The sequence below is a fragment of the Neofelis nebulosa genome, chromosome 5 (assembly GCF_028018385.1).
Source record: "Neofelis nebulosa isolate mNeoNeb1 chromosome 5, mNeoNeb1.pri, whole genome shotgun sequence".
NCBI classification, from domain to species: domain Eukaryota; kingdom Metazoa; phylum Chordata; class Mammalia; order Carnivora; family Felidae; genus Neofelis; species Neofelis nebulosa.
The window spans coordinates 27,729,318-27,750,852 of record NC_080786.1 but is presented as its reverse complement, the minus strand read 5'-3'; the positions used below and the strand labels follow the sequence as shown (position 1 = coordinate 27,750,852).

The 21,535-nt window shown below is 43.7% G+C and overlaps 1 protein-coding gene across 1 annotated transcript in view; it reads left to right on the top strand.

Annotated features, from left to right (window-relative positions):
* Positions 1-20,203: 20,203 nt before the first annotated feature.
* The window catches only part of MRPL3 (mitochondrial ribosomal protein L3), a 52,317-nt gene continuing 50,985 nt past the window's right edge, over positions 20,204-21,535 (top strand). Inside the window, exon 1 of the mRNA XM_058729895.1 lies at positions 20,204-20,437. Coding sequence (XP_058585878.1) covers positions 20,346-20,437 — 92 coding nt within the window. The 5' untranslated portion in view covers positions 20,204-20,345. The remainder of the gene's footprint in view (positions 20,438-21,535) is intronic.

Here is a 21,535-nt window from a genome sequence, read left to right as displayed (position 1 = left end):
TCTGTTTGTTGTTTGTTGCAGAAGTATTAATGAGCAAATCAAATGCCTTGTATGATCTCCAGTGTTATAATTATAGATCCTAACTTTGCAAATACATGTCAGCCAAATGCACATTTTGGGAATGATGGTTAAAAAAAAATGTATGACTGAAAAAAATCATAAATATTTAAACTGTATTGTTTTATGAATAAATTGAGTACTTACAGAATTTTTTCCAAGAGTTATAGTCGTGTTTCTCTTTTCCAGGCAATTTGCTAGCAGTGATTTATTTCATGTAGATGACACACCCTCAGATTAGGACTCGCTCTTTCACAGTCCTGTAGAAACACATGGATCATTGTTTTTAACAAACAAGGATTCAACTATTAAGGCCCTATTGTACAGAATTATCTGATGGTGGTTTCTGTCATCAGATGCGCTTCCATGTCGATGTGCCTAGAACATAGTAATAAGCAGTCCATAGATATTTAATGAATAAAGAGATGACTAATCAAATGAATGAATGAATGGACTTGTTAATGTGCCTCGTGATTGATCTCAAATCTATTGTAGATTTAACAGGTGAGTTAAGTGGATATGGCTGTTAATCATGTCATTCTCAAATATCTGTTGGGATCTGTTACATTCATGTCAGGATCCCTGGGATCTGTGAGGTAGGATGACAAGGACAGAGTCTAGTTTGCCTGGCAGAACCTGATGACGGCTTACTTGAATTTTCATAGCCAGACTGAAGCCCGGCTCAAAGGAAGACTAGAAATAGTAGCTAACGGCGCCTGGGTGGCTCAGTCGGTTAAGCGTCCGACTTCAGCTCAGGTCACGATCTCGCGGTCCATGAGTTCAAGCCCCGCGTCAGGCTCTGGGCTGATGGCTCAGAGCCTGGAGACTGCTTCCAATTCTGTGTCTCCCTCTCTCTCTGCCCCTCCCCCGTTCATGCTCTGTCTCTCTCTGTCTCAAAAATAAATAAACGTTAAAAAAATTAAAAAAAAAAAGAAAGAAATAGTAGCTAACAGTCATTGAAAGCTTACTGGTGCCAGGTCCTATCCCAAGTGCTTGCCACATACTATCTCATTTAATTCTCCCAAAAGCCATATGAGGTAGATAATCTTACTAGTCTCATTTTGCAGATAAGAAAACTGAGCCACAGAGATCTCACGAACCGTGAGATCATGACCTGAGCCAAAATCGAGTCAGAAGCTTAACCGACTGAGCCACCCACGTGCCCCATGGCTCCCGAGCCCATTTCCTAATCCCAATTTCAGCTATCTCCTGGCACTATACCTACCCACTTGCCATATTGAGCAGTAGATACTTAGGACATTTGAGAGAATGAGGCTTAAAACTTGACCTTTGCCTCCATTTCAGAAATTTCTCTGGGTCACCTAGTATCTCAGCCTCTTGATGTGGGCTCTTGGCATCTTGTGATATAACATCCCCCTGGGAGCCGTGGAAGAGACTCAGGATACTCAGGTCTTCCCAATTTCGTGCCACCAAGGAGACCATGTAGATCAGATATTACAAACACAAATGCTCCCAGGAGCTGAGCAAGCCACGTGAGTGACTGAGGAGGAACAGGTTAAAACAAGGGACATAAAGAGAAGAGTGTGGTGAGGATGGAGAGAAACTAGAAAGCACATATCCACAAAAGGGCATAGCTCCAGGGCCCTGGCACAAGTGTGAAAGCAATGCAGCCAGTCCCTCAGGTTGTCAAAAGAATTGGAAACTGTGATCTTTCACATAAAACTTAGCAATTTGTAAATGTGGCAAATTCATTCAAACTCCAACAATTGTTTTAAATACAACAAGGACCAAACTGTAAGAGGCAAAGGAAAAATATCTCTGAGCTTAAATTGGCTGGGAGGGTGAGTTTGGAACCACTGAGTTCTATCCATGTGTGGTCTGCCCTCCACTGGGCCTCAGTAGACAATGTACACTCCAAAATTCCTGGACAACCCACAGATATTTTATTTCTGTGGTTTACATCTATCGACATTTGCTGCAATTTGAAATTGAAACTTAAAATATATTTACTAACTCATTTACATAACACTAATATACCCATTACACATTAACATAAAGAAAATATTTTTATTTTAGAAACTGTATTTCAGGGCACCTGGGTGGCTCGGTCGGTTAAGTGACCGACTTGGGCTCAGGTCATGATCTCGTGGTTCATGAATTTGAGCCGCGCATCAGGCTCTGTGCTGACAGTTCAGTGCCTGGAGCCTGCTTCAGATTCTGTGTCTCCCTTTCTCTCTGCCCCTCCCCCGCTTACTCTCTGTTTCTCTCCCTCAAAAATAAAATAATGATAAAAATTTTTTTAACTATATTTCAAAATAAAATAACATAAAAAACTATATTTTCAGGGCACCTGCCGGTTCATTCGGAAAAGCATGCAACTCTTGATCTCAGGATTGTGAGTTTGAGCCCTCCGTTGGGTATAGAGATTATGAATGAATGAATGAATGAATGAATTCATTAATTAATTAATTTTCAAAGACAAAAAATAGTGAGGCAAGCAGCATTGTACATCTTGCTTAATAAATGCCAGCTGGATTCTCATATCTGATTCTGCATTCACCCTGCTGTGTAATGATGTTTTGGGTTGAAGTACAATGAGGAAAATCTAGCCTTGCATGGCTATGTAGTTGGTACGGGGAGGGGGATTTTCAGCCTTCTCAGATAATTGTTCTAATTCTTTTCACCACAGCACATCTCAAGAAGTTGTAGTTTCTTAAAGGTTAGTTGCAATGTGGAACTTGAAACCCTATCAAAAACCCTTCCTGGCATTTTCAACGTTCTTGTACCCATGCGTGACTTTGTAACATCACACACTGATCACTTGGAAAATATTGACCCGCTCACTGATTTAGATGTTCCGAATGCTTACATAGTTTATTTCGAAATACCAAAAAAAAAAAAAAGTCACTTTCTTTTGTTGTATAATAACACTGCCTATCTCCTCAGACACACTAAGTATTGAGAATCTGTCAAATTATAGCGGCAGACTTAGGTTTTCCAAAATTCTAATCTTTGCTAGAAAGCTCAAATGTTTTCACTGGCAACAAACACTGTCAGTTGTTTCTGTTGAAATGACAGATGCATTTCCTTCATTTTCAAGAAAGTATCTCCCAAATACCCACATCTGAGTAACTCTAGTTTATGTCAGTCTTTTTGTTTTCCAACTAAAAATGGTGTTCTGTGGAGGAAAAACAAAACAAAACAGAAAAAGCAGCCCATAGAGGATACAACACGAAGGCGCACACGTCTTTGAGGCAAGCATCTTCGGTTGGACAACAGCAAGCGTGCTGTGTGAGGGCTTTGTGCTCTGTCACCCAGCATATGAAAAAGACATAGACTTAAGGGTCAAGACGTAATAAAACTGTAATTTTTCTGCTCCACCAAGAACATCCTTAAGTGAAACCGCATGTTCTTTCCTGAAAGGGTGTGACGGAGAAAAATAAAATGGCCTCTGCTAAAGTGTGGCACCACCTTCTTGACAGGAACTGAGACTCCAGCAGTTTGCCCACCATCACTTTTGCACCATTGGCACAAATGTTCAAGACAGGGAAAGAGGTACATAACATCTTAGCATTATTATGAAAATAGTTTTTACCTCACAGACTCCCTGTGAGGAGGGTCTCGGGGACCTTCAGGAACCACACTTTGAGAACTGCTCGCTCTAGACCATTTGACAAAGCGTGTATTTGTTTCCTATTCCTGCATGACAGATTACCACAAGCTTAGTGGCTTAAAACAACACATATTTATGACCACAGTTTCCGTAGATCACAAGTCCAGGAAGACAGCTGGGTCCTCGGCTAAGGCCTCAGAAAGCCAAAATCAAGATGTCAGCAGGATTGCGTTCCAGGTGAAAGAATCTGCTTCCAGGTGTATTCAGGTTGTCGGATGTGGCTGTAGAACGGAAGTTCCATTTTCTTACTGGCTGTCATTTGGGAGTGGGAGAGTGGTCTTTACTCCCAGAGGCTTTCCACATCCCTTCCATGCTTTCCATACGGCCCCTCCAGCACTGGTGGGTCAAGTAAGTACCTCTCAAACATTGAATCTCTCAGGCTTGTGTGGCATCCATCTGCCTCCTGCCAGAGAAAAGTTCTCTGCTTTTAAGGGTTCATGTGACGAGACTGCACCACCCAGGTAACCCAGGATCCACTGTCCTGAGATCTGTAACTTTAGTTACATCTGCAAAGTCCCTGGTGTCATGAAATATAACATGTTCGTAGGTTCTAGGGATTCGGGGTTGGATGTTCCACAGGCCATTCTGCCTGCCACAAAGGGAATGCAGGATATTGCCAGACGATTCTAAAAGGAAATGTGGTGTATTCAAGAACTGTAAAAGGGCTGCCCACAGAGACAGAAGGAGGATATAGACGAGGTCAAGGAGTGGTGGTAAAAATACCTGCTGACTCCAAATCTCTGCCCAGGAGAGCTCATTCTAAATCTGTTTGAATACCTCCCTTTTTCAGTCTTTCCAGCACTTGCTAAATACCAATCCTGCACTAGGCTTGAAGGTGAGGATGAGGAGTGGGACGGGGGTGGGCGGGGGTGAGGCTTGAAAGAAGCAGGAGGCAAAACACATGGTGTCTGTTCTGCTCACAACCTAGAGCTGCCCTCAGATTCTGGGACTTTGGAATCTTATTGTACATATTTTACATGCCTTAGCATTTAAGACATATAATATTTAAGGACTTCCTCATGAAGATGTTCTTAAGTACTGAGAGTAGAAGAGTAGAGGGAGACAGGTAGGGACACGGGCAAGAAGAAACAGAAAGCCTGCCAGCCATTTGCATCGTCATCCTCTGCTTTGCCCCACATGTGAAATAGACCTTCAAACGGGACCTAAAGAATTCTACTTTCTAAATATGTCTAGACTCTGTGCCCTCCTCCAGAGCATGGTTCAGTGGAGATACCTAGTGTTTTCAAGCCAGGGTAAGTGGATCCAAATCCAATCTTTGCTACTCGAGAGTTGGATAATGTCTCAGAGTCTCGATTTTCCCATCTATGAACACAACGTGCATCTGAGTTCCATTGTCCCACCGGCTTACTGGCTGTCAGTTGGGGGTGGCCTAGCGGTCTTTACTTTTTGTCCACCTCTAGCCATCCCACTGTTAGCTAATGACCTCTTCACATTGTATTTATGGAAGCTTCCCATGCCACCTTCACTCAGTTGACTTCTACTCATCTTTGAAGTCTCAGCTCAGGTGCCATCTGGCTTCAGAAGCCCCTGGACTTGGCCAAGTATTCTTCCTGACAGTCCTCTCCTTTCACCTGTACATGCCTCCATCAGAACATCTCTCTCCAACTGGAACTAAGTCTCTCCCACAGAGCAAAGCCCTGTCTTACCCACCTTTTTCACTCTTGTGTCCTATTATTGGCAATTGATTCACGATTAGAACATGCAGGAATAAATCAGGAAAGGAGGGGTGCCTTCTGATGGGAGGGAATAAGGTGTGTGATAGAACCTCGCTGCGGTCCTCTGAGAAATGCACCTGCTGAGCACATGTCAGATTCTGGTGCATCAACTTCCATTACACAGAAATTCTCAGTTTAAGTCAAAGATTTTCAGGCAAATAGCATTAAGGACAACAAACTTACAACACAAGAGAATGTAGTCAGTGCCTTAAGGTTTATGTAAAGCAATCACATAATCCAGAGATCTCCCAAACTTCTCCAGCTTTTCATTAAAAAACCCAATAGAATAGAGTGGTAGAGATGATGGTGCACAACATTGTGAGTGCACAGACTGTCACTGAATTGTCCACTTAACATAACGTATATAACATATATAACAGAAAATTAGCCATTTTAATTTTACCTCAATTTAAGAATAAAACAAGGGGCGCCTGAGTGCTCAGTCGGTTAAGCGTCTAACTTCGGCTCAGGTCATGATCTCACAGTTTGTGGGTTCGAGCCCCGCATGGGGCTCTGTGCTGACAGCTCAGAGCCTGGAGCCCGCTTTGGTTTCTGTGTCTCCCTCTCTCTCTCTCTCTCTCTGCCCCTCCCCCCCCCTTGCACTCTGTCTCTGTCTCTCAAAAATAAACATTTAAAAAACAAAACAAAACATGTTCTAATAGCCCAGCTGATTTGATTAGCAAGCAATCCAGTGGCTCATCAGGTGCCCCTCCCAAACCCAGCCTCCTCTCTCACCTTGGACGTGGCTTCAGGTTCTTTTGCTAATCACCTCCTGCCACTAATATCTCATTAACACGTTTCTGGGCTGCTGAGTTTTTCTTTAAATCATACTTCACCACCCACTCCCCACACCCACCATCACAGCCACAGTTCTTTTGCTGAACCCCGTGAACTCCAGCCGAGAACACACAGCAGTACTTAACGGAAATTTTCCTGCATACTGGAACCAAACAAAAGAAATTTTAATGCAAAGAAGACACACTTAAAACCGGATGCCTTGTTTGTGCTGAGAACTCACGGATTATAAAATGCATCATTAATTTAACAACCCATAGGAGGAAAAGAAACACTTCATTAAATATTTACAGAAGTCTTCATATTCCCCCAAAATATCACACGTTTAACCCCACAATCCCATTCTCCTTTCTTCTTTGGTGACAAAATACATCTAAGCCTTCTTCATATTGTGGCTTTAAAGGTTCTTCCACTGTGTGCAGTTATTCAGAGCACCACAAAGAAATGTTGGGATTCGTAACTATGCTTGGGACCCTGACCTTTTCGGATCTTCAGGGTGAGTAAAATAATTCTGAAGTTTACCCAAGAACACTGGGGTTTTGTATGCATTTCCTATTTGATTAAACTTACAGTGGTTTCTATTGTAAAAGCCGGCGTGGAATCACAAAGGAGCACCAGGCTGCCTTTCCACCCCATGTGTGTTTCGGATTCCTGGGAGCATGAGAGGATCCTAAAACTGCGGCCTTGTTGACAGAACACAAAAATACTTTTCCCCGGAAAGTAAATACAGCTTCAGGTTCTGACAGTATGAATAATTTCTCTAGTCTTGCTCAAGAATTTCTGAAAGAAAAAAAAAATAGATTCAAACATGCACTGGTGTCTTATAGTATATGGAGTGCCCTTTCCCTTTATGCACACGTGTGCGTACACATATGTATGCACATGTGCGTATATTCATTAACTTTCACTTTTGTAAAACTGAAAGCAAAACGCAAGGTTGGCAGGCTCACTCTAAAATGAACAGACAAGATTTCCCCCATTTTTCTCCCATCCTGATGGCCGGGGTGAGATTTCTAAGAAAGGAATTTCTTTCACAGATGATTAAAAGGTACATTATGTTTCAAAAGGGAGATCTTTTCTTCTCTCTCACATATTGAATGATTTTTCCAAGTAACATAAAAATGCTAGAAAGGACCTCCTGCATTCATTAGCAGCCCAAAGGTAAATCCTTAGCAACAAGCTGGGATCCACTGGGATTGAAATCCTTGCATCACGGAAAGCAATCAGAGCACCAAATGTCAAACCCAGGTGGACTGGAGTGTGGGATATTAAAAATACGTACACCCGGAGAGACTGGATTAGGCTGAGAAAATAATTTCATAATCTAAACTAATTCATTTAGAGTTTAATAGGAATCAAATGAATTGAAAGTGGCTAAAAATATCATTAAATATAGCCACGACCCAGAAATTACCACCACATTCTGTCTCGGCCTCTTTATTTAATATCCTCAGGATCAGAACAAGCTTAGCTGAGCTGCCATTCTACAGATCGCACTTCACCCTACGATGTGCATTTATCCATTCTAGCAAGGATAGTTAACAAGCTGGCCTGACCCTTCTGAAGAAGGCAGAATCGTGATGGTTATGAGCAAGAGTTTTGGTGTCAGGCAGAAATATGTTTCCCAGAGAATATAAATTGAGTTACCCTCTCTGAGGCTCAGATTCCTCACCTGTAAAATGGAAACAATATCATCTGTCTCTTAGAGTTCTTGTGAAGACTTGAGATATCTTTAAATGGTCAGGCTCAGGGCTCCTAGGTGGCTCAGTCAGTTGAGCGTTCGAGTCTTGCTTTTGGCTCAGGTCATGACCTCTCGATTTCATGAGTTCGAGCCCCTTGTAGGGCTCTGCGTTGACAGAGTGGAGCCTGCTTGGGATTCTCTCTCCCTCTCTGTCTCTCTTCCCCTCCCCCCTTGCATTCTCTCTGTCTCTCTCAAAATAAATAAATAAACTTAAAAATTTTTTGAAAACAAAAATTACAAAATGTCAGGCTCAATGGATGGCACACAGGAAGTGGACTCTAAGTCATTATTTATAGTATACCAGGTAAGCTGTGTAGCCCAGAAGACAAAAGCATGGTGAAAAAAAATAATCAAGGTAGGCTAAAAAAAATACAAAACACTGCAGCATTCAATGGCCCTCATCATAGTGACTGGCTCATGGATAAACATGTTAATCCAAACCCCAGACTTGCTGGAGCTCTCAGGAGAGAGCAAAATTTTCTTTGCTGTGGCTACACCGGGAGGACATGAATCTTCATGGGCAAGAGGCCATCCTGCCACCTCATGGGAATGAGGCCAAAACAGAAGAAAGCAGAACTAGGTGGTAAAATAAGAAAAAGAGTAAGATGGCTGCCTGATGACCTCCTCCATCAGCCTCCGGATCCAGCTTCATCACTGGAATTCTTAGCCACCAAAGCCCATAAATTCCCTTATCACTTAATCCAGTTGAAGTTGGATTTCTGTTGCTTGCAACCAAAGATTTCTGGTTGATGTAGCTTGACCTTGGGCAGAAAGGAAAGATGGCTGGGGCTGGAAGTGGGCAGCAGGGGGTGGGGAAACAGTGCTGCACAGCCATTCTTCTCCATTCCTACCAGCGACAAACAGAACCCAATTCCCAGACTTCTTTCTGGTCGCTGAACTCTTGTAGGGATGAGAAGTCTCTAAATTAATATATGGCCTACCTATTACTATTTTACTCTACATATTCTGCCTTAGGACCTTGGAGAACAGGTTCATCTACGATTTCCCTGTAGGATCTAGCGCACAGACAGCAGATGGCACATAAGATTTGGGACATAGAAGGTACTTGGATATTCGTTGAGTGAAACAAACACGTTGCCCATCCAACCAGCCTCTACTTCCCTTCTTATGTGAGATGGAAGAGAAACAGAGGAGATACAGGTAATTTGTTCCTAGACTGGATAAAATCAGTTGAGTTGCCACTGCAAGGAAAGGGCAACAGGACAGGTGATTATAGTGTCCCCTCTCCTCTGGGAAACCCACTGTGCTCCTTCCTGGTAGTCTATATTCTACCACTTCTCACTATTTCCCTTTGACGTTCATTATATGATGACCCACTGCATTTTTCACTTCAGGACTTGGATTAAGATCACTCAGATTTATAAGCATGGAACAATGGAGAGATTAAGGTCAAATCTCTCTCACGTTCTTGGAAGCAGGAGGGAAATGGCAATTACGGTGTTCTCCAAATTTGCTGGAAGTTTGAGGTGGGAGGAAAACTGAGGGAAGTTAGAAGGAGAATGGCTCCTTGTCCTATGAACTGGCTTCTTTGTTCTCTTCAGGAAAGGCCACTTACTTTTGAGTGCAAGAAAGCATTCATTATGACCAGAAACCTTTCTACTGCTTGAGGCCTCCCCACTGCCCAGTGCTAGGACCTTCCCCTGAGCCCATGAGAAAAAGCATCAAGTTTAGGTGACAAATTCAACTTCCCCAGGAATCAATTTCTAATATATTTTATTTGGTTGCCTGACCAAGTCCCAAACTCCCTTTTGCAGAAGGACTTGCACACTCAGAATGACATTTTACATTAGACACTTCCAATCTGTTGATATTTCACTTTAAAGATCATTTTTTCCCCTCTCCTGCTGGCCACAACTTAAGCAAGGAGACATTTTACAAATAACTTCTTTCACTCATCCAAAACAGCAAATCAAAAGCCCAGCATCATGTAGAGTGGAAAAAAAAAAAAGAAAAGGCGGGCCCCTGGGTGGCTCCGTCAGTTAGTTAAGCGTCTGATTTTGGCTCAGGTCATGATCTCACCATTTGTGAGTTTGAGCCCCACGATGGGCTCTGTGCTGATAGCTCAGAGCCTGGAACCTGCTTCAGATTCTGTGTCTCCCTCTCTCTCTACCCCTCCCCTGCTTGCACTCTCTCTCTTTCAAAAAAAAAGAAAAAAAGAAAGAAAAGAAAGAAAGAAAAGAAAAAAAAGAAATGCAGAATGAGAATTAGGAGACCTGGGTTCAAAACCAGACTGAGCTAAGTATGCATAGCTTTACTAGGGATGTTTATTTACTAGATGTGTGGTCTTGGACAATTTACCTAATCTCTCTGGCCACAGTGCTTTCCTCATAGATTATTCTGGGGATTAAACGAAATAATATTTGCAAAACATTTAGCATCACACCAGACACTATATGAATGTCCTTAGAAAGAAATGTTTTATGAGCATGTTCATTAGTGTATTACTACTTTTATGGTATAACAGCAGTCTAATTTCTGAAGGACACATTCTCTCAAACAAATGACTGTTCTCGTCATGACTGACTCCCTTGAAGGAGACTGTTTTCCTTTAAGGCAAAGTTTGCAGACCCACGCCTGGCATTCTCTGCCTTGCTCCTGGGCTGGGGATTGCAAATTCCAAGGAGACAGAAAGGGATGGAAGGATATGGAAGGCAGAGAGAGAAGTGGGTTTGACACGCACAGCTGGTCCAGAAAAGAGCCCTGATTCCCTGACTGTGGTGCGTATCTGATGATGACATGGTGTTTTTTAATAATGGTAACACTGTTCCTGCCCGTGTTGCACCTCTGTAGCGATGAGAGGAGATCAGCACGCACAGAGATAAAGGAACTTGAGGCCAAAGAACGATGAAGAGATCCCCTAACCTCTTGTTAGGGACCTGGCATGATTGTGTCATGATGAGATTGTCCATGTAGAAGATACCAATGGGAAAGTAAAAACAGGACGAATCAAGGTTTTTTGTAATTATTGTAATATCTAACAGAAGGTGAATATAATTATATATATTTTTTTTTAATTTTTTTTTTCAACATTTTTAATTTATTTTTGGGACAGAGAGAGACAGAGCATGAACGGGGGAGGGGCAGAGAGAGGGAGACACAGAAGCGGAAACAGGCTCCAGGCTCCGAGCCATCAGCCCAGAGCCTGACGCGGGGCTCGAACTCACGGACCGCGAGATCGTGACCTGGCTGAAGTCGGACGCTTAACCGACTGCGCCACCCAGGCGCCCCTATAATTATATTTTTAATAATAGGAGTAGTCAGCACTTGTTTAGTTCTTACTATGTGCCAAGGACTGTGTTAAGCACATCGTGTGCATCATTTCATTTAAGCTGTACTATTGCCTGGGGAAGGACATTTTTTTAAATCATATTTTACAGATGAGGAAGCTCAGAGATACTAAGTGATTCACCCGGGTGCATGGAAACACTAGCACTGACCTGAACCCACTTCTAAAAAAAGACTATTGCTAGCCATTACATGGGTGTATCAAGTCCTCTGCTTCTCTTCCTGCGGGTGAAAGAGGAGGTAGAAGGAGCATGTTCGTGGGCAAGGCAGAGCCCTTTCCCTTCTGTTAGACATTTGGTGGCTCAAGACATTTGGTGGCTCAAGACATTTGGTGGCTCAAGACATTTGGTGGCTCAAGGTAGCCTTTCATCCCGGCTATGGCTCCGGGGTTGCCTGTACCCTGGTTGCTGTGGTAATTCTGCCTGATGTCAGTATTTCACATCAGATTTCCATATATGTTCAATTTTCTTGTTAATGAGGTGTAATTCACAGAAGGAGAATGGCTTCTGTGAAGCCATTCTCAGAATAGAGAATAGAATTCTCTAGAATTCTATTCTAGAGAGAATAGAATAGAATAGAGAATAGAATTCTCCCTTTCAAAGCGTGCACTTCAAGGGCACCAGGGTGGCTCAGCCGATTAAGTGTCTGATTCCTGATTTCATTTCAGGTCATGGTCTCGCATTTGTGGGTTCAAGCCCCTCACTGGATGCCGCGTTGATTCTGCACGGAGCTTGCTTGGGATTCTGTCTCTCTCTCTCTCTCTCTGTCTCTCTCCCTCCCTCGCTTGCTGGCTATCTCTCTCTCAAAATAAATAAACATAAACTTAAAAAAAAACAACAAAGTGTACACTTCAGTTGTCTTTGGTATATTCACAAAGTTTTGCAACTATCACCACTAAAATTTCCAACTATCTCTGGAGCTCTTAGTATAAATGCAGCATTTCTGGGAGAGCTGAGGGAATATATATTACCCTGCCTTTAAAGAGTTTGCAGTCATGTTGAGGATACCTGGTTTATAAACTTGAGGCTTCTCCCTACTTATAACAAAGACAATAACACGGTGTAAGAACATGTGTGCATAGGGTAGGTGCTAAGACAGGACAGGAATTCACAGCCAGGGCTACCATTATGAGGTGATTGTCATGGAGGAGGCAGGCCCTGGGCAGACCTTGCAGATGAGGGAAAATTGGAGAGGCGGTATGAGCTGAGAGGGAGTCAGAGGCAAGGACTGTCAGGCTAAATGACCTGAGCGTTAAAGTCTTGCCAAGCATAACTATTTACCCTACTGAGAGACTGGGTGAGGCTGCAGGAGGAAACAGAAAAGAGATTAGATGAAGCCCAGTGATTTCAGCCAGAGATCGCTGGGTCTATTTGAAGGTAATTTATATAATAATGACCAGCATTTCCTCTCAGAAAGTTGGCGGTGACGCTCATTGGTTGCAGCGGGATGTGTGCTTCACAGAGTGAAGACAGCATTTGGCCCTTGGTTGGAAATTCCTGCTTTAAAAAGCCATTTTGTTCCATTTTGAAATAAAGTGGGAGTGAAAGCCATGCCCCATGATGCTTCGTGGCTAATAAAACTGCAAAGGCATTTCTGCCTGGGCATAAAAGATTATTTTAAGCATCATCTCCCGGGCTCCTCGGTTACTAAGGGAATCCTGTCTCAGCTCAGCCGCGCAAACAGGCGAGTTGCCATGACGACCCTGCTAGGCCTGGCTGGAGTCTAAATACAGGAGAGAGAGGAGCCACAGTCCCTTCCTGACTCCTGAGCAGTCCAGCAGTGCCCTCCCTGCCCCTTGCGGTTTGCGGCTACTCCTCCTGCTGGACGCACGTCACTACCCAGTCCTCGCCACTAGGGGGCACAGGCACAGTTGGAAGGGCCCTCAGGGTCAGGGGCTCACCCTGTTTGCCGGTCAGTCTCCCCTTCTGTTCCAGAGAGTGTCGTTGGTGCCAGTCATATTCAAGTCCTCTTTGGCACATCCTTCAGGCCTGGCCTTTGCCTCTCTGAGTAGAGGATATACTAGACGCCTACCCAGAAGCTGTACTAGGGAGCAGAAGAAAATCTGGAATAAAATTTAGTTCCTTTCCTGTAAACCAGCCAGGCATAACCTGGAACTTTTTTACAGGGTCAATCTATCACGGTAAATCTGTCAGCAACTTCTCAATTCCTGCAGCTACCTAGGTGCAATTCTTTTTCTTTCACATGGAAATACACGTGGTGTTTGTGCCAGATTATATTTTCTGAAGATGGCTGTAACAATGTTTCCCATCTCACCTGCTCTTCTAACAAGGTGGTTTTGCCATTTTCACACCCAGGGGTGGGTTTATGTTCTTTCCCCCTTGAATCTGAGCCAACTCGTATCTGAAGTGAAGTAATAGCACGTAATTTACGAAGATAGGTCATAAAAGGTGACACAGCTTACATCAGGTTCTCTTGAGATGCTTGTTCTTGGAACGCAGCCACCATGAGGAAGCCCACGCAGTCCCATGGAGAGACCATATATACATGTTCCAGAGAACAGCCTAGCCGAGGTCCTGACTGATGGCAGCGTCTAGCACCAGACATGGAACGAATGAGCCTTCAAATTATTTCAGCCCCACAGCTAACATCACCTCCAGTCTTTGAGTCATCCCAGCTGAGCTCCCAGACATCATGAAGCAGAAACAAGCTGTTCTCCCCATGCTCTTTCTTAATTCCTAACCAACAGAAGCCACACAAATAATAATGTGGTGGTTGTTCTACGCCAAAAAGTTTTAAGTGGTTTCTTACCCAGAATAGCAGCTGGAGCCATGTTCCCTTTCCTTAGAATGTCCTTTCACTACTCTGCCCCTGAGCACTCTTACTCTCCTCTCAAGGAGTAATTCAGATGTTACCTTCTCTATGAGTAACCCGCCTGGACACTTTGAACATACACCTTTACTCTGGCACTTACCACCTTGACTCTTTACCTCCTCTGTCTTGCCTGCTTTACTGTAAGTTCCTCAAGGACTCGGGGTATTTCATCTTGCATGTTTGAAGCAGAAGCCATAGAGTAGAGCGTCTGGGGATTTTGGAGTCAAACATACCTACATTTTGAATTCCAGCTGGGCTACTTATTCGCTAATTGGCCAAGTTACTTACTCTCTGAGGAATCTTATATATAATCACCTCTGTAAAATGATGACCATACCTATCATTGTGAGGAGCAATCTTGATGGTATCTATTCTGAGCCCAGCGCTTGGCATAGAAAATGCTCCATAAAGAGCAAGTATCATCATTATCATTTTATTACCCCCTGCACTTAGTGCAGTGTGATTCAAATTCATTTGATTATTCAACCAATATTTGCTGAGTACTTACTATGTGCCAAGCACTATGTATTTCATAGTCAATGGTCAATAAATATTTCTGACATACGTATGTACAAAATAACGCAGTTGGCAATGGATACAAACCTTACCAAGAATTATCCTTCTCAGACTCAAAAGCAAACTTGAAAATACAACAGTGATTCTTGCCTTTTTGTCACATCTCAAAATGGTCCAAAATCAAGATCTGTTTATTCCATGAGTTATCAGCATTTAGGACTTTGGGCGTAAAGGTTTATATTAGTTTTCTGTTGCTGCCATAACAAATTACCACTTAGTAACTTAGTGGCATAACATGACACAAATTTATCATCTTACAGTGTTAGAGGTCAGAAGTCCAACACAAGTCTTAGCGAGCTAATCTGAAGATGTCAGCAAGGCTGCATTCTTTTGCGGTTGAGAGAACCCACTCTTTGCCTTTTCTGTCTTCTATAGGCCACTCACATTCCTTGACTTGTGGATTCCTTGCTCTATCCTCCAAGCCAGCAGAGGCAGGCTGTATCCTTTCCACCTTGCATCTATCTTACTTTTTTTTTTTTTTTCTATTCTTGCAGCCAGGAAGATTCCCCAAATTGAGAGACTCCTGTGATTACATTTAAGGCCCACCCAGATAACCCAGGATCATTTCTACATCTTGAGACCCTCAACCCTAATCACATCTGCAAAGTCCTTTTTGCCATGTAACAGAACACATTCACAGCTTCCAGGGATTCGGATGTGGATAATTTTGGGAACCATTATTCTGTCTTCTACAAAGAAGTTAACTTAAAAAGCCTGGAAGGAACCTTAGCTGAAAAAACCCTGCTCCTCTGCCATCTCACAGATGGACAACAGAGAGGTAAAGTGACTTACTCAGTGTCATTTTAGGTTAGATCCCAAGTTCAGAATTCTTTATACAATGCTGCTACTCGAAGTTGGTCTGCTCACCAGCACCTACATGACCTCACGGGCTTGGTAGAAAGGCAGACTCTCAGGCCCCACCTCAGACCTACAAAATCAGCCTCTGTATTTAATCAAGATCCCCCAGGTAATGTCTAAGTACCTTTAGTTTTGAAAGGCACTGATGCAGGGCATCACAGAGCCTCCTGTTTCTTTCCCGACAAGAAGGTTATACGAGGGATAAGTGAGTGAGCATCTCAAGCTATTGATCTCATTGCTCTCTCTTGAGCCCGACTGATTCTGATCCAGGCTGATCAAGTCTCTAAAGATGCAGACTGAACACGACAATCCCCAGTCTTTGTTTGCCCAGGGCAACCTCTGAAAGCCAAGTTCAGTGTTCCAGTAGCGTGTCACGTGGCTTTTTCTACTTGGGAGAGAGACAGTACCACAGAGCAGTTAGGCACTTGGACTCTGGAGTCACCTTGCATGGGCTCAACTCCCGAATCTACCACTTACTTAACAAACTTAAGGTTTCTGACCTTGAATGAGCTGCTTGTTTTCTCTGTGGCTCGATTTCCACATCTGCAAATGAGGATGAAAATAATAGTAGCTACAATGGTAAGCGAGGAGCTACTTAACATACGTAAAGCCCTTAGAGCGGTGCTGCCACTCAGCAAGAGTGACGTGTTGGTTGTTCCTCATTCTTCTGGGACCCCTTCCAAGAATGATCAAAAATCCCAAATGAACTCAGCCCCTATGAATTTCTCGAGACTCTGTATCTTCTGGGCTCAGAGGGGACACCCTGACCGTGGTTCCAGGTGACAAGAATATTCACTGGTCTAGAGTCACACTCTAGCCATCAGAACTTCACTGGCATCAGAAGAAAGACCGGGGAGAAGGGCCTGCCTTTGGTTTAAAGCATTTGGTCCCCTGGCATGTGATGCCCCATTGGAGATAGCTAACACTTCTGTTCAGTCATCGAAGAATTTTAGAGAAATGTAGATGGGCTTAATTACGTTGAGGTTCAGAACCATTCTGAATGCAACATAGGGGGGACAGGACGCTGAGAAACTTTAAACCCACATCACTACATGGCCACACTCTTCCTCTCTCTCCATCTCCTCCTTCTCCTCCTCCCCTACTTTTCTTCCTCCTCCTCCTCTTCCTCCTCCTCCTCCTCCTCCTCCGTCTTCTTCTCTTTTTTTAGGCTTTCCAGTCTGGTCATCTCTTGGACCCCTAAAGTCTGTGAGCTGACTTAAGAATTTATAAATAAAATCATGTTTTCAAAAGCCTTATATTGAAAGTGAAAACTGTGATTTGGTCTTACTGGAGGACACTGAAGCAGAATTCATCATCTTACTGAATGAGCATCTGTGGATTTTGCACCATGGTCTTTTAAGCTTTCTATGCAGCCAGCAATGGAGTCTCAAAGTTCAAGGTTTCTTAAAGTTCACTTCAGCTACTGCCCTGTCCTATACTCAAATCACCTTCATAAGATCTCTATTGATTTTAGAACATGCTAAATTCTCACAACTTTTAGAAAAAAGGGAAGAAAGCCGCGATTAATTGAATGAAAAGTCTAAGCTCACTTCAAAAAGATTTTTAATTTCAAATATAAGGCATGTTATGAACTAAGAGAGAGCATAAATGAATATAAAATGCAAATTAGCCAACAATGAAAAATTAATTATTCTGCAATAATCCAAGCATATAGGACATATCACAAACATTGTAAGAACTAACTGAAGAGCCTAACGGCAGAAACACATAGCAAAGATATTTCCAATAAACTATTGGTTTGAAACCTACTCCTTCTGTGGTGAGTCTCTTTTGTTGGACATGGCTTTAGAAATTCAGAAGTGAAACTATTCTTAATGTCCTACTCAATAAGGGGAACATTGGTTATATCAGCTTTTTTAATTAGAGGAGTAAGAAGTATAGAACCGTAGTACTAAAAACAGATTGTGGGGGTTATCTTTGTTCCAACAAGGAACTGAAGTCCCAGACAGGAAAAGTGCTATTAGGGGTAGAGGCGGATCTGAAGGATGACATCAGAAAGGACAGGCATCTTGAGCTCCGTGCCCGAGTGCCGTAAAGGAGTCCTGGCTGGTTCCCTCAAGAACTGGACCTGGTCCTTGCCACTTAGGAGCATACTGCCATGGCAAAATCAAATATGATGACAGCTCAGGCCGGCTGGCACACAGGAGATGCGTGCTATGTACCAGCAGACAAAGCACACTTTGCTAAGTTCTAGTTAAGCAGTGGTGCCTGCTAAGGGTTTCATTGACTCAAGGCCTCTATTATGGACCAGGAGAGAGTTGGCACCAGGGGCAAAGGCTAGAGTGAATAGCCACCTCCTCAATCCTCACAGACCACTGTGTGTGGTAGGTTTTCTTACCAATTTTCCGCTTTAGCCAGAGAGAGATTCTATGCAAGGGAAGTAACATATTGGTCACAGAGAGCCAAGGAAACAAAATTGCTAAGAGCATAACCCCTGTGCTCACACTGCTGAAATTTAAATCTTGGCTCTACCTTTTACTGGCTGAGTGACCGTATTTAAGTTATGTAATCTCTCTGTGTTTTTTTTTCCCCCTTGACTGTAAAATGGAGATAATTATACTATTATCACACAGGGTTGTTATAAAGATTAAGTGGGAAAATAAACCGAAAGAGTGAAAATGAATTGTTAGTAATCAGACTGCAGTGTTTATAATGGAACGTCAACACAAGGTTTCTAACATATCATACCCAAGGCCACACAGCTGCCACGAAATGACTAACAGTTCCTTCTTCTGAGTAATTTCTGCCTTCATCCCAACATCATCCTGAGTCTCACTTTGTTCTTCTTGTCTCCAGAGCAAAATTTTTGAGATGCCCAATGTCCTTGATTCTTTTTTTTTCTATTTTTTTTAATGTTTATTTATTTCTGAGACAGACAGAGCATGAGTGGGGGAGGGGCAGAGAGAGAGGGAGACACGGAATCAGAAGCAGGCTCCAGGCTCTGAGCTGTCAGCACAGAGCCCGACGCGGGGCTCAAATTCACAAAATGTGAGATCGTGACCTGAGCTGAAGTCAGTCGCTCAACCGACTGAGCCACCCAGGCACCCCTCAATGTCCTTGATTCTTGATAGCATTCCAAAACAAGTCCCAACTTCCCTGATGCCCACTTAAAATCTCCCAGCATAAGTCCAAATCTTATAACAAGCCCTACCCAACTCATTCGTATGGAGACACCCTCTGGTGTATGCTCTCTCTTGCTGTAGCAAGCTAATTAAACTTAACTTTGTATGAGTTCAGGTGTGGCCCTGGTGGTCTTTGAGGGATTTCCACAACACTGAGCACATACTGTATGCACAAGAAATGCTAGCTATTGGCATTGATAGTAAAATCTTTTTTCCTCTGGCTTTTTATATGTAGCATACTTCAAGGCACATTTGTTCAAAGAAGAGCCTTTCTTATGTAACTGGGAAGCCAGAGAGCATGACTAGAATTAAGAGATATAATTTTTCCTCTAAGGCCCAAAGTGTTGTTTGAAAGTGTCCAGGGTAACAGCAATAGCAATTGGTGGAAAGGAAGAGCAAGCAAAGCTTTTGAGCCTACTGAATTCCAAGTAGTAACCAGGAATTGACCACTGCCTGGACATTTTAAGCCAGGCTAGCCAGATCACTAATAAAAAGAGCTTTTGAAATTGCTACACTTTTTAAGTTCTGATTGCCAAATTTCTACAAACACCCATTTGGCAAATAAGGAAATGGACTTTTGGAGAAGTAGAATGAGCTCCCAAGGCACACACATTATGATTGGGTTGGGTCTGGAAACCAGGACAAGGGTTTATTTGTACAGAAGGTATGTTGGCTACTTATTGCTGCATCACAAATCACCCTAAAACTTAAAAATAAGAGTAATCATTTATTCCCTTTGACAATTTTCTGGTCAGGAACCTGTGAGTTTCTTGGCTGGGTGGTTCAGGCTCCAGATCTTTCATCACATGCAGGCATCTGAAGGGTTGCCTGGGACCAGAGGATCCACTTCTAAGAGGCTCACTCCTGGCTGAAAAGTTGGTTCCTCTTCATATAGGCCTTTCTACAAGGCTGTTTGAGTGTCTGCAGGACATGACCACTGGCTTTCTCCACAGGGAGCAATCGGAGACAACGCAGAAGTAGCAATACTCTGTATAATCCAGCCCTGGAAGTCACACATGATCACCTTGGCCATATTCTGTTGTGAGCACATGCCAGCCCTGTTTCAGTGCCAGCTCTGTCCATCTGCCAGATGTACTATTTTGGACCGGCACCAAAATTCTGAGTCTCTGTTGCCTCATTTAGAATATAAAAATAACAATTTCCTTTTGGAGTTGTTTTGAACATAACCAGTGTAACAGTATCAAGGGCTGTTTAGTACAATGCGCTGCCCAGCAGTGAGCATTATTTAGAAGTGACCTGACCTCCTTAAGGAACCTGTCCCTAGTTAGCTTCATTCTGGCAAAGTTTAAATTCCGAACATTTCCCTATTTCCCTCCCCCCGCCCCCCGCTTTTTTTTTTTTTCCAACCCCTGGAGAGACAAATCAGTTAGTCCCCGCCATCCCTACCCTAACTGGGATCCAAAGTAGGACTATCCGCAGGCGGAACTCTAGTTCCGGGGGTTGACCTCGGTGCCCGGAGCGCATTAGGAAACGGACCGGAAGTGGCTCCAGCGGCTCCTTTCCGACCTGGGAGGGCAGCGGTACAAAGTCAGCGGGAGGATCCCGGAGGGCTCCGGTGGATTCGAGGCTGCAGCGTGGGGACGTCTTGAAAGCAGAGCGCCGGGGCGACAGGAAGAGCAGCGGGCCGAGCCCTCCCCGGCTACTCCATGCCTGGTTGGAGGCTGCTGGCTCAGGCCGGCGCCCGGTCGCTGGGCTGCGGCGCGAGCGGCCTGGGTGCTGCCCGGGGCTCGGGAAACAGGTGGGTGTTCGAGACTGGGTGTGGAGGTGTGGTCCCTGCGAAACACTGCGACCCGGAGCAGTGCCATGGCCCAGTGCGGAGGGGTCTGCCCTGGGTGGAGGAGAAAGAGGCTGTCTCCAGACCGCAGGCACACAGGAGTTAGGAGCGGTACCAAGGAAGCGCCGTTTAAAGGACTGAAGGGGTGGTTTTTTGTTTTTAATGTTTATGAGCCAGCGACTGGCAGAGAGCATTACCAACAGCAGTTATATTATCTACCAGTTAGTGGGCGTTTTCTCTGTACTGAATGCTTTGTTGAGTATGTTAGGCGTCTTAGTTCTCGTAGCCTTCTGAGATAGAACTGCTGTCGTTATTCCTTCTACAGATACTATCATTATTCTGTAGTCATGATTACGTTTTGCAGATAAAACGGCAGCCTGGGGAAGTAAGATCAGTCAACTAATTAGTGCAAAATTTGGGACTCTAACGTGGATGCACCTGACTACAAAAGGGGCATAGACGACAGAAAGCTTTACTCCTTTTCTGACCCTCTCTGCAAGAATTACACACCTCCTTCCCGACTTTCATCCCCTGAAGTCTTCCTTGGTATGTTCAAGTGGTCAGAGACCATGTCTTTTATGTATCTTCTGAGCTTTGGCAATGCCATTGCAGGGAAGAGGTGAGCTTATCAGAGAAAGGTCAGCATCCCACATTCTGCCACCTCCACTGGATGTAAACTATTAAGGGACATATACAAATAGGTCAGTGGCTTCTCCTTTGTGGAGAAGCCACTCTTCTTCTCCAATTAGACAGCTCTGTTAGAAATTGGTTTATCCCAGAGGAGAAGATGAAGACCTTTTACCGTAGGGTAATCATTGACAGTAAATATATGAATCCCGGGCGCCTGGGTGGCTTGGTCGGTTAAGCGTCCGACTTCGGCTCAGGTCATGATCTCACAGTCGGTGAGTTCGAGCCCCGCGTCGGGCTCTGTGATGACAGCTCAGAGCCTGGAGCCTGTTTCAGATTCTGTGTCTCCCTCTCTCTCTGCCCCTCCCCTGTTCACGCTCTGTCTCTCTCTGTCTCAAAAATAAATAAACGTTAAAAAAAAAAAAAAGTGTGAAT